The sequence below is a fragment of the Ovis aries genome, chromosome 16 (assembly GCF_016772045.2).
Source record: "Ovis aries strain OAR_USU_Benz2616 breed Rambouillet chromosome 16, ARS-UI_Ramb_v3.0, whole genome shotgun sequence".
In the NCBI taxonomy this organism is placed as follows: Eukaryota; Metazoa; Chordata; class Mammalia; order Artiodactyla; family Bovidae; genus Ovis; species Ovis aries.
The window spans coordinates 3,205,106-3,219,263 of record NC_056069.1 but is presented as its reverse complement, the minus strand read 5'-3'; the positions used below and the strand labels follow the sequence as shown (position 1 = coordinate 3,219,263).

General features: G+C 36.3%; 1 protein-coding gene across 12 annotated transcripts in view; it reads right to left on the bottom strand.

Annotated features, from left to right (window-relative positions):
- Positions 1 to 14,158, bottom strand: part of RANBP17 (RAN binding protein 17) — a 359,547-nt gene that overhangs the window by 102,733 nt on the left and 242,656 nt on the right. For 8 of the 12 annotated variants that reach the window (XM_042233660.1, XM_060400223.1, XM_042233659.2 and 5 more), the window contains 3 exons: positions 12,381 to 12,440; positions 4,038 to 4,111; positions 2,935 to 3,015 (listed from right to left, as the gene is read on the bottom strand). In XM_042233660.1, the coding sequence (XP_042089594.1) occupies positions 2,935 to 3,015; positions 4,038 to 4,111; positions 12,381 to 12,440 (215 nt within the window). The remainder of the gene's footprint in view (positions 1 to 2,934; positions 3,016 to 4,037; positions 4,112 to 12,380; positions 12,441 to 14,158) is intronic. The other 4 variants (XM_042233661.1, XM_060400225.1, XM_027979981.3 and 1 more) reach the window with 1 other exon arrangement.

Below are 14,158 nucleotides of genomic sequence, written 5' to 3'. Positions count from 1 at the left end.
TGCCACATATAATGAATCTGCTGGGAGAACAAACTTTCTCTCAAAAAGGCCAATGGATTTTAAAGTTACAACAGACTTGCTAATTTAGAAAGCTTCAAATTTACCAACAGAAACCTTGGAATAAATGCAACAAGGGCTTTCCAGTTAAAATCTGGGGACTTAACACAGTGGTAGCCTCCTCACACACATTATTATTTAGAAAACTAGACTATTTCTAAAAATGTCAAATCTGCCTTTTCTAAGTGAAGACAAATTTCTTCAGAGAAGATTCTGTAGGAGAAATATTCAGATTTTCTGTTGAGGACATTCAGTTCTATTTTCTAATTAACTTAAGGCAGAAGTCTTCAAAATATGGTCCATGAGCCACCAGCATCAGCTGAGAACTAATGAAAATGCAAATTCTTAGGCCTCGGTCTAACACCTGTTAAAACAGAAGCTCTGGGGGTAGTGGGGCCCAGTAATTTGTATTTCAACAAGAACTTCAGAAATTGTGACTATCACTAAAGTTTGAGATGACTGCCTTAGGTAAATAAACATGAGGCTTTTTAGTACTTCCTAAAAATGAGAACCTTTGTGATTTTAATTCCTAAACAAGCAGTCAGATAGAAGAACACCAAAATTCAGAGACTGGCTTTGAGGACCCAAATAATGAGTAAGATTCACCTTGAAGAAGATAAAAATACAAAAAACAAAACAATAATTATTTGAAAACATGCATTATAAAAGTAATAAGGGACATTAAAAAATTTTACAGTAAGATGCTTTTCATTTCTTTGTTACTAGCATTTTCAATACAAATATTTTGAATATTAATATATAAACAGATTTCCATTTATAAAGGTCAGCTGGTGAAGATTTTTATCTTGCATAACTGCTTCTATCGCTGAGCCATCTTATTTTTAACACAGAAATAACATATTGCTTTAAAATCAGGATTTAAAAACACATTACAATAAAGAAATCGATTAGAAACAACAAAACATGCATTAGGTAACCAGCAACTGCACTGAAATAGATACACCACTCACATATTCCATTATGTAAATGAATTCAAAGATGTTTCATGACTGATCAGCTAGAAGGGACATAATGATTTATAATTCAAATAACTGAGCACTGAGATCAAATTGAGTTAATATATATTTCTAAATATGCAAACCTGAAATAATTGTTAAAAAATATAAATCAATGTACCCAAGTTGAAATTATGCCCATCCCTTGGTTTAAAATGTTACAGCTTTTAAACTTTTATCTAATAAGCTTTTAGAAAATATGATTTTTTATTAACTTCAAAAAAGAGTGCTCAAAAGCAATAAGTGACTTGTAAAATAAAAGATTATAGTCAGGATTAAAGAAGATATAAAAGATGTAAATGGCAGGAAAGGATTTTAAATAGCAGATACAAATAAATTAGGCTTTATGTAAATTGAACAAAAAAATACAAATCAAATTAATTTTATATTAGATTTCAATTTCAACCTAAAAAATAGGGTAAATCTAAACACAGATATGTGCTATAAAATAACACAGGCTTCTTTCCAGATAATATGTTCTCAAAGTAATACATTGTGAAAAGGCCAGAGTTTGCAATACTAGGAAGTACTTATAAACCACTTCATATGTTAGAAATAAAGAGTATTTCAGCATTATTATTAAAAAAATACAGGTTGAGTTTTTTTTTTAATAAGAAAAAATACATATCTTAAAAAGCCAAAATGACCACTGGAATTGGGTTGTACATCACTTTCCAGTAAAAAGGAAAAACAGCCTGGACAGGTGTAATTTATCATTTTTCTGATTTAATATCAAAGAAATATATTAAAATAATAAAAAGAATCCTGAAATCCTCAAAATTTGTAGTGATAAATAGCCCTCCCTGTCTTTATTGCATTATACCTACTAACAGAAATATTGCATGGTGGATTTTGCCAGACAAGGACGATTATTTTCCAATAAAAAGTTGCATATTAAATTCCAGCACAAAAGTGGGTGTCTAATACTTTGGAAATCTTTTATGGTTTGCCAAGGAACACAATTTTAAACTTAACTAATACAAACATATTCCTGGAGTGAACCCACGTTAAAGATTTCTATCCAATGCCACCCATTTTCAGAATGCTGTCTTTGTATTAAAATATCAGCTAATCTTAGTGGTTAACTAAACTAACACTTATTTTCCACAACTCCTATATATTTGATAGCTAACATATAAAAGATAATCAACATGCTTCTCTCTCATTGGTAGAAACATTACAATGCTATCAACTATGGTCTAATAAGAAAGGATGATTCTGGTTATAGATTTTAAAAATCTGGTAAAGAGAGACCCAACCATTTAATGTGTAATGGGAAATCTTATTTTAGAGTAAACAAGATGTTGATTTGGTAGAGGAAATAAACAAGGAAGTGGTCAAAAGCCTTATAATTCCCTTTCTGTTACTCCTTTGTGCCTATTAACTAGAGAAAATAATATTCATTTCAACTGAAATGAACACTGAAGAAATACTGACTCTTAGGAATTCAGTTTTTATAAAATAACAGCTTTTAGAATATACTGACCTTCTTAAGATTAGTTATATGTGTTCTTTTAAAACAACACTATCCTGACAGTTATGAAAAATCATGGATTGAAACATAGGTGGTTGCCCACTTTCTTATGTATCCATTTATAAACCTGAGTGGGTATAAACGTAACTTTTGCTAGTTAGAAATCTATATATCCATATAAATTCAATTGTGACTCTGAATAAAATGTTTCATATTATGTAGCTAATATAAATCTTTCAAAATTATGCATTTATAGATAAAGCTAAATGAAATGCTTTTTACTTAAGAAAAACACTTGAAAAATTATAAACAAGGAAAATACCTGGCCAACAGAATGCACTTGTTAGGTTTGTTTATGCACATTATCAGATATAGTAAAAAGGATATCCAACAGAAAGGTCATTTAGGAACTGAAGCGTCCTTGAAATTACAGGCTCACATCTTCCCCAGTATTTAAGGTTTGTAACACTAAATATGAAAAAAAAAGTTTTAAATTATAATTAAGGTATTTGCTTGTGTAGGGAGAACATGGAAATACACATTATTCATGTAAGTTGACCTACATCACAGATACCTCACGAAGTAAGTTTAAATACCAATGGAACATGTTCTCCTCTTTTTATTTCATGTTCAAAATTATACACAATCGATGAACAAGCAACACTGTTCTCCAAATGGTCTATTATTCTATCATATTTTTGTAAATTAAACTTGCCTAAATGTTTCACAAAAGAAACATTAACTTTGTATCCAAAACAAACACAGTAGGGAGTGACAATAGGAATTTCAAAGGAAGTCAAGTAGAGACTTACACTTACTGCCAAGAAAGGAACCATCAAATTTGGGGTTCCAAAACTTACTTCTTGTGATCATGTCTGTTCATCTTGCTTTGTTCTCTGCAAGTAAGACAGTGCTACCTATCTGTTACGCAGAGGAAGTGAGGAGTCAGGTGGAGGCACAGAACCTTAGGCTAAGTGTACAACATTGTCTCCTGACCAGAAACTAGTTAATTCTACTAATATTACAAGGCTAATTAAGGACAGGTTCCAAGAACATGTCTCTGATAGCCATAGGTTTCTACTGGAATCAATGAATGCCCTGTTTGAAGGCAACCAAATCTCTCTCAATGATTCCAATTTGTAATAATCTCTTGAGTTGGTCCTTAAAATTGAATACTTTGTTTTTAATTTAAAAAAGGCTGCCCATCGAACTGAAGTTCAACAAAGTCTGTAAACTTCTCAAAACTATGTTTTGATACTGCATACCGCAGCTGTATGGATACCCTGACAAATAACAATGCCCGCTGGATGGTGAATTTTAAATTTGTGAAATTAAATTTCAGATAAGAACAATGCTACCATTCTAAAAGCAAAGCATAATTTTAAAAGTCTATTATTAAAAATTAATATTTATGAAGATATTTAAGCACAGTAAAAAGATCAAAGCAATACAACAAAAGAAAAAATCAAAGAACCAAAGCAGGGACTCACATTTTCGTCATGAATGTTTCTAGAACATGGTTGTCATCTGTTATTCCTAAGACTTCTGACATACGGGCATACACCTGCATGAAGACATTTAATTGTCAAAAACGTTATCATTAATGTATATTTTCTACAGACTATTCAAACTGAATAAATGTAAAGATTTAATACACTGTTGTATCCACAATGATGCAGGGAACAAGTAGGGAGAACAGAGTAAGAAGTTTTAAAAATTTTTTCTAACTCCTCTTTTTCTTCCAGGAAGCACTGCCCTTAGTTGAAATATATACACACCCACAAAAACCCACATTCACCTACTAATTTTAGTCCCAGCATACCACAGGATTTCTTTTTTTTCAAAGTGGTAACAAACTCATCTCAAAGATGGGCTGGAAAGTAGAGTGCCTCAATAAAAGATTCCAACATTTAAAAAATTTCCGTCTATTCCAGGTGTTGGCAAGCCATCAAGTAATTCAGGATTATGTTAGGCACTTATAAAAATAAGGATTACAAAAATAAGAGGAAGTTAAAGAATTTATAGAAATTCTCCTCAAATCTCTCTCAACAAGTTTCCCCAAATATAGAGATAGGTCTTACTTTCCATGCTGAGACTGAAATCCCAGACTCAGGGATTCTCTGCTGAATACACCGGGGCCTGAGAATCCACTAAGCTTTCCATTAGGGTGTGCTGGTTGCAGAGTTTGGGGTGTAACATTTCAGTCCCAACCCCAGCCACCCTGAGCTTATAAATACATATCCCACTACAAGTGGGAAAATGCCACTGGCAGCCAATGGAATATTCCCTAATAGCCTGGCAAAGCTGAGAGGTGGGTTGACACCTTCACACTCCCTGATGCTCTGGTGTGATTCCAGGTTATCTCTGCCAGACACCAGCTGTATGGGATTTCTCATCTCTGATTGGATGCCCTGTGATTCTGTTCTCTTACTTTCTCCTGATCTGCCTGTTTCCTATGGTATGGCAACTAAGCTTTCACTTATTCTGCCTTCTGTTTTTCCTATGTGAACACTACCTTGATATAATGTCATTGGTTGTGAAGGTGAGATGGAAATCACAGGATACCACACATCATCCAGAGTTACATGGTAATACAGGGGAGGAAAGCGGTCCAATTGCAGAGATCTCATGTTTGGCTTTTAAATATTATTAAACGAGAAGGTTGTGTTCCAAGCTTTTGACTTAAGTCCTATGACCAGAAGCTCCTCAGGCCAGTAGAGTGAATCAGGGGGAGAAAAAGGGGGAAAGGAGGGGAGCAGGTGAAAGAGGGGGCAGAAAGGTGGAGAGGAGAAGCTGGGGGAGACAGAAAGAAAGGAAGATGAAGTTTCAAACTCCTGTTAACTTCTGCTAACTTCTGAGCCCTAATTAAAAAGCGTTTCAATTATACTATCTGTGACTTTGCTCATGAGAATAGGCCTTCATCTCTTGTACGATCAAAGCTATCACTGTTTTGAAAGATGTCTGCTGGAAAGAGGGAGCTAGGGAGAAAGAACCTACAGAAGTTAGTTCTCATCAAATCCTCAATCATCAGAAAACTTTCAGCACATAGAAGGCTCCAAGGAAGAATGTTGTAAAAAGGGAAGTGTCCCTTATCTCAATGTGATCTAAAATCTCTCGTGAATGGGAATAAATTGGGTCCCTTGGAAAACCTGATATCGATATGATTATGGTACACAGGGTCCTTCACAACTTGGCCCCAACCTACTTCAACTTCTATCATTTCCGTCAACTTAAAGTCACAATGCAATGCTTATGAAATCCTGAGGCTTGTCATGCAATTACAGAGCTCTATATGTTCACAAGCTGTTTATTTTTTCTGAACCATCCTTCTTTCTCTTCCTCTGAATCTCACTCAGAAGTCATCTCTGAATCCTCCTCCCATTTCCAGGTTGCACTCCCCTTTATGTTCTTACAGTTTCCGGTCCATTTCTCTAGCATGGTGCTTTTCACACTGTAATTATTTGGGTGTCCGTATCTCCTACTACCCTCTATTTTTGTAAAATAAAATTTTACATTTTCAAGATTTTATAAATGCTATTTTTTACGGCAAAGATCAAATTAATTTGATTTTGCCCCATGCTACACTAAATAATAAAAACAACAAAAATGTGATTTAAAACATTTAAACATATTAAAAATATTTTTAAATTGATAGTTCCTATAAGGAAGTTTTGTTGTGTCTCTGGCATTCAAAAAAGAAAGAATCTAAGCAGGCATGTCTACTGTGCTCTGTTGTCAAAACAGCTTCTCAAAGCATCAGATATGACCCAATAAGATGCTAAAAAAACAGTCAACATTGACACATGGCAGTGCTTTAATCCACAATTATCCTTGTAACTTGCACCATTCCTTTTATCATCCATTAGCTTTGATTCCCATTATCCCATCTAGAACTGTGTCAACGCTTTTGTCCCTAGGGATTTCTCTCCACTACTAGGATCTGACAGTCAAGCTTGAGTACTAAACAGGATCATTACCTCTTAAATCCACTTATCTGATCTACTGAATAGTAAATTGAAAAGCTCATTAAGAGCAACAATCTGATTTGTTTTCACGTGTGACAGGGTCATTTAAAATCAATGTATGATTACTGCATTTCTGTTAAAAGACCATCTCACATTTTCCAGGGTACCTTATCATGAATTCAGAGAGCATGCAGATAATATGAAAATGTCTTTAAACATTTGAAATGCAGTTATACCATTCAGTTCAGTTCAGTTCAGTTCAGTTCAGTCGCTCAGTCGTGTCCGACTCTTTGCGACCCCATGAATCACAGCACGCCAGGCCTCCCTGTCCATCACCAAATCCCGGAGTTCACTCAGACTCACGTCCATTGAGTCAGTGATGCCATCCATACATACACATAATTTGGGAGTGAAGGCTAATTTGTCCAGTGAGCAAATATCTATAAAATTGTTTATCATAAAGCACAATTCAGTGAAAGCTTTCTACTGAAAAAGTTCTAACACAGTATGTGGGGATTTTCAACATTTTCTAAAACTTCTATCACTTCACCCCAAATAATTTTTATAACAGCAAGAAGAAACTATATCACAACACATACTCATTTTAAGGAAAAATACAGGAATTGGCATAGGAATGAAAGAAAAGGAAAAAAGCTCACTTTCAGTTCATAGAGTCCTAATCTTTTATTTCATAATCAATTAAGATAATTTGATCATAGTGAAAACTAAGCAAATATCTAAGAAATAAAAGACTAATAAGCCCACTTGTGTTGCTCCTCTTTCTCTGAGGGACACAGCGAAGCTGCATAAACCGCTGCGCCTTTGGCTGCACGTTGCGCACAGTCAGAGGTGCACACACTGTCATCTGGTTTTGCCCGTCCATCTGGGCCTTCCTTCCTCGCTTCTTTAATGATGCAAGTTTTCTATTAGACTACAAACTCCCTGAGGACAGAGATGATACTCTTTCATCTTGCATCCCTATTATTCAATACTGTTGATATAACAAAAATGCACATTTTGGCTGATTCCATTTCATTCATAATTATTTTAACAAAAGGAAAAAACAACCAAAAAAAGTGTCTTTTTATACAAAGAACTTTTTTTCTGTAAAAATAACATATTCCAAATTCTACTCACTCAGGTGACCACTTGCAAAATTTTATTATTTAAAAAGATGTAATTTTTAAAGATTATCATCATTTTTCAATTATTGTCACCCTTCAATCAAGGTATACTTGATTTACAATGCTGTGTTAGTTTCAGGTATACAGCAAAGTGATCCAGTTATACATAGAGATATATATTCTTTTTCAGATTCTTTTATAGATAATTACAAGATATTGAACATGGTTCCCTATGCTATATAGTAGGTCCTTGTTGTTTACTATAGAAAGAAGTAATCTCAATGCCTTAATAATACTTCAGGAAGAAGCTCTCCTTGTAGATTCACTAAGAAGAGCTCTCTTTCTTCCTCTGGATACTCAGAGCACCCATTGTTGCAGGCCGGTTAGTGGCACTTCTCACATAACAAAATATCATCTTGCTGTACTAATAATTTTCCATGTTAATATGTATTTCCTCCATTACTTCATGCTGCCTGAGGCCAAGGAAAATGTCTGTTTCTTTTTACATCTCCAGAAGTACTTAGTACACTGTCTGGATAAACTTAGCAACACAGAAAAGCATAGGTTTTGGTCACAAAGATAACTGGATTTGAGTTCTGCCACTAATTAGGTGTTAAAGTCTCTGAACCTTGGTTTCCTATTTGAAAAAACAAGAATGATAATAAGACCTACCTTATGGGCTTTGGGGAAGATTAAATGATGGTACCTAACAGAGCCTGGCATTTAGTACTATCCAACAAATGCTGCTTCCCTCCCCAACCCCTTTCAGGGACCCCTTCTAATGTAGACATGTGCTCAATCGTGTCCGACTCTGTGCAACCCCATGGACTGTAGCCCACCAGGCTCCTCTGTCCATGGAATTTTCCAGGCAAGAATACTGGAGTCGGTGGCCATTTCCTTCTCCAACCCTTTCTAGTATATGCTAGTATTGCCAGCTACTACCTTTCCAAGAGAAAAGCGATTACATAAAAAGTAGCAGAATGGTTAAGTGCTTACCTTGAAGACTTTCACACAGAAAAAAAGTGAAAACAAACAAAAAAACCCCGTAAAATTTGTGTTAACGTTGAAATCTTCCTGTATGTTCAGTCAACTAACACACCCTTGTTTCCCTGGTTGTTCATCTGGCTGCTTCGGGTCTTAGCTGCAGCACAGGGGCTCTCTGCTGCGGTGCACGGGCTTAGTTGCTTCGCAGCATGTGTAATCTTAGTTCCCAGATCAGGGATTGAACCTGGGTCCTCTGCATTGGAAGGCAGATTATTAGCCACTGGACCACCAGGGAAGTCCCAATTAACACATTCTAATCATGGTTAGAAATGGCATTTGTTAAGAGCATAAAGCTTCAAATTTTCATGATACAAAACCAAATTATTTCTACTTCTAGATAGTCATTGTCTTAGAAGCTAGGAATATTACACATTTTAACCAGTCATCCATTTCTCTGCTTCTTGAAATACAGGAAGTCATTAGAAATGTAAGAAATTACCATTATTACAGACATAAAAAGGCATGCTCCTAAAACACTGTCTTAATATGTTTTCTTATCTCTATTCATTTTACTGTAGAGCTTCTTTTAAACTCCAGAAAAAAGCATTTGGATACATGTATAATGCTTCAGTGACCCAATACGTTCTTTAATTTCTAAACTAACCAAGTGACAAATACTGCCTGAGCATATGCAGGTACTTGGAATGATCTTAATCTGGTTTTTAAAAAAGAAGCCAGACAAGATAAGAAAGCCAGACAAGGGAATACACACACAAACAGCAATAAGATTTTGAGCTATAAATTTAATAAAGAACAAAAGCATGCGCTGTGATAATTTTTTAAATTGCCTTTTTTTCCAATCCTAATCCTTGGTCTTGGGTATCTGCGGTGTTGTCTCTAACATTCTGGTTATAACTTTGAAGAAACTAATTATGTCAATCCTTAAATTTGAAGTAGATTACAGGACTGGGAAACCCAGAATATTAGTTCCTAAAGGTTGTATGGATATATAATGACAGTCACAGAAATTCAATAACAGCCCTCTATGAAATGTACTCAAAAGCACCGCATGAAACAAATTAAACAGAACAATGAGTCTCTCATTCTGCACAAATAGGAAAATAAGAGAAAACACTGGTTCTATAGGTTTTCATAAGAGTTGTTATAATGAATTAAGATTCTGGATAATGAATCTTCAGAAAATTACAATAAGTTAATACCCTTGGGCCTTCTATAAATGTTTAAGATGCTATAACTTCGCAAAGAGCTTTTATAAGCAGGCTCAGTGTAGAAAATTAGTAGTGCTGTGGAAATCAACAAAATATTTTGCCACCAGATGATATATTTCCTGAACCAATTCAGTATAAAAGAATTCACATCCAATAATACAAAATTGATACCATAAAATTTTAAAAACTCAACAATTATCAATTTTAAAGTATTGTTTTAATCTACTGAAATGACTTATAAATCAAGATTTTTAACTGAATCTAATTTGGTAAAACAAAATCTGTCACTGGAGAGGATTCAATATAATAAAAACATTAACGTTCCTTAGAAAATAATTTTGGAACTGAGTATGAACTCACTTCTTATGAGTAAGAAACCAATTTCCACATTTTTTCTCAGGCTTCAAAGTGCCCTTGAGGCTAATGCAGTGCTCTCTATATGAGACCCATTAAACAGAAGGGGAAGGGAGGGAATAAAAGGAAAGGTATAAGAGGAAACTAATAAGAGTATTTAATGACTTGGATCTTAGCAGTTTGGAACTAAAGATATTGAGCTCTCTTGTTAATGTCTGAAGCAGAATAAAACATAATCATCACAAGTAACTTGTGACCAAGAGAATTAATGGTACAAGAGTCATTGCTGTATATTAAATACATACACTTAGTGATACTGAATAGAGCCACGTTAACCTTGGCTAATTTCTCCGTATCATTTAAAGCAACAGCACAAAATCAGGACCAACATTAGGTAAAACAATCTTTTGCCAAAAGTTGATTTTAAAACCATAATTTATATTGGAAACCAAGCAGTAAAAGATTAGGAATCTGCTTGCCTCATTCAGTTTGAATACAGAATGACATCTGATAAACAAAAGCTGGTTATGGAAAAATAGAATAAATATGAATGTTAAGAATTTATTTCAGTTAGAATATCTGAACCTGCCATCTGTGGTGGCCATCTTGCTAAGGGGACATGCACCTAACAGATCTCTTAAGAGGCGTTCCCAATCTGCTTGAATAAGCTATTGTATAAGAAAACTTGGAGCGGTCACTTTGGCCTCACATTTCCTTCGCTCCACATCCTGTGGCACAAAGCATGAACTCAGCAGGCTGGGGTGCAGGGCTGCCTGCTGCCTTGTGATAATCCCCTCTCCCAGTAGGGGCCTCCACTGATGCATGGCTAAGAACATGCTTCCTCTTTTGCTTGCACCCCAGTGGGGTTTCCATTCCTAACTTGGGCCCAAATCCAGACAGCTAAGGAAGGGCTCCAGATGCTGCCAGAGAGAATTTTGGATTAGTTTCTAAACAATCATTTATTATAAGGAGGGGTACAGGTACAGTGCGAAAGCCAGTTAATACTGGTAATTTTAGAGAAATTCTTTTCTTCCCACCCATGACCAGATCTAAGGTCTAACTACCACCTGTTCAACAGAAGCTGGCTGTTTGCCTCACTTTCCTTCAGGGAGCCACTGACTAAGGATCTCCACCAGCATGAACCTAATGTCTCCCGACAGGCCTTCACTAGCCAAGAGGGAGCTGGGTCGAGAGCACCAGCTATTGGTCACAGGACACACAGTCCACAGAAAGACTCCTGTGGTGCAACCAGCTGAAAGCCAACTAGAGAAGATGGGGAGTGTACATTTGTCCTGACACAGCTTTGCTCCTGCTGGCTGCCAACTCACTCCATATCTGGGGCCAAGCTTCTGTTAAACTAGTCTTCTGTGGCTAAAGCCATGGTAAAGTCTAGGGTAAATATATTATCTTTCCAAGTTCATACAATAAGAGGCTAACCATGCCTATGGCACAAGGCTATGAGAAGAAAGCTTGATTAATTTAGGTAGAAAGTTTTGAGATCATAGTTTAAAGGGGGCATTTCAGGTTATTTCATTTATAATTCTTGGCAATAGCAAATTTATAAGATGACATGATTACATTCTGGAGCAAAGAACTGATGCTAGATAAAGTCTGTTAGAAGGTGGGGAATTGGGAAGTAAATGATTTCGTTTAATCCTTTATACCTTTCAAAGGTGGTATTCAGAAACATATTCTGGTACAACAGATACATGTGCTCTAGATACCATTCAATTAAGAGATGCTATTCAGCATAAAGTAATACAACTTTCTCCTTTCAGGTATGAATAGAAAGTATGTATTAGTTGCTTAGTCGTGTCCGGCTCTCGTGACCCCATGGACTGCAGCTGACCAGGCTCCTCTGTCCATGGATAGCTGGCTAGAATTGGCCACTTCAGAAGTGTCATAATCAAGAAACCTAGGCTGTCTTCACACTATACACTCACACCCACAGAGCTGTCACAGGTAACACTGCTTGTCACCTGACTGCTGAACGTTCACTTGGTTATGAAACACGCACACTGTAGGGTTACACAGTGCCAAAAAAAAAAAAAGGAACCAAGACAGTGTGCCTTGATTATCGCTGTGAATGTGCCTATTTTAGTACTAAGAATCTAGGGCTGTGGTGAGATAAGCATAAAGACTGGTGATCCACCACAATAACGAGCAGCTCAACTCACCTTAACTACTTTCCAAGCCTTCTCTGGAACTCTGGACACATCACTCCTCAGGCGCACAACCTAAAAAGCACAGAGTTTAGGGACCTGCCACCTGATTTCAGGGATAAGGGAAGAGCAGAAGGCCTTCCCAACTTTAGATACAAGGAGAGTGTGGCTCAGGATCTTTGTGGCTGTCACTTACAATATTCATGGGACTTTGATTTTATTCTGGAGGCTATGAGCAGAGGCATAGTGAAGTGCTGTTCAAAGCCTGGATGTGGTTATATGGATTGCAATGGATTTGCTTCTATGAAATAATTCAAGAAACCAATTATTAAAGGATAGCCCTAAAGAAGAACAAATTATAAATAATAACTGACAGAACTATTTTTAAGGATCTCTTAGTACTGTTGTTTCCCACAAGGCACTCTCATTATGCAAGTGTGGCAATGGGGCTAATGATGTAAGGAGGCCAAGTCACCTTCTGATGGGTAAAAGTACATGTTTAATAAATGAAACTCATTTCAGTAGTCATTTAAATCATACTGAGTTTTCCACCACTTAATCCAGCTCTTGCACACAGACACTGCTTCCATATTGCCTCTCTGAAACATGTCCCATTTCCTACATTCAAAACAACTTCTGTGCTTTCCTCCCACTCAGCTCTCTATCCCTCTAGGAAGGGCAACTGACACAAAGAGTAAAGGAATAACAGCGCAAAGAATAAACAAGGCTACCAATGACTGTATTTTTTATTACTCTTTCAAATCAGCTAGTTTCATCTTTTTATTACATTCTCAAACTTTACTCAAAAACGTTGATCCTATAGTCCTTTGTATCTTTTCCTTTCTGTCTCTCTCACTAGCCTAGGTAGTGAAAACTTTAGCTAAATGCAATGGATCAGAGTTCCCCTTCTGATGGACTTCTGATGTCTTCAAACACTAATATTGGGGTTTCTCTGAAGAGGCAGTACCTGCAGCAACAGGCTAACTACTGCTTCCATCCTAGCCTTCCTACTGAACACTTTCATGTTGAAAATTAGCTACAATGTATGCCGAAGTCTAACTGGTGAACCAAGAACCAACCAACCACGCAGCTGCCCAGGAAGAATATTATCCTCTCAGTAAGAAGCCAGAAATGAACAGGCTAACCCAGTGCATACTTTAGGCAACCTCAACCAGGAGGAGACACGGCATGCATCTGCAGCGCGAGGCATGCGGGATTCTGCCTGAGACTGCCCCTTCCGAGTCTAGCACAGAGCTGGGCAGGGAAAAGCATTCAATACATATTTTGATTTAAGGAATCAAGTCTATGATTCTAGTAAAATTAGTTAGTCTCTAAGAGTCTGTTTCTTTATCTATAAATGGAAAGAATATCACAACGAAAATATCACAAATTAGAAAGCAGTCCAATAAAGTGGTTAAAGAGCGATTCTGAAGGCCAAGACTAGTTGGAGTCTACCAATTACTGAATGATTTAAAACAAGTTGCTTACCCTCTACACCTCAGTTTCCTCAAATATAAAAAAGGATGATACAGTAGGACCTAATTTACAGAATTTTTGAGAGGGTTACAGTAATTAACATATGTAAAGCACTTACAACAGTCTGGGCACATGGTAAAATTCCCATAAAGAAGTGGCTATTATTACTGTCGTCACCAAATGCTACATCATATATAGCACTGGCAGCACACTGGCAGGAGTGCTTGGAAAAGTTTTAGCACACAGTATGCACCAAATAAACATTAGCTACTAGCCATTGGACTAGGTGGTCAGTAAACGGCCGCCACTATTAAATA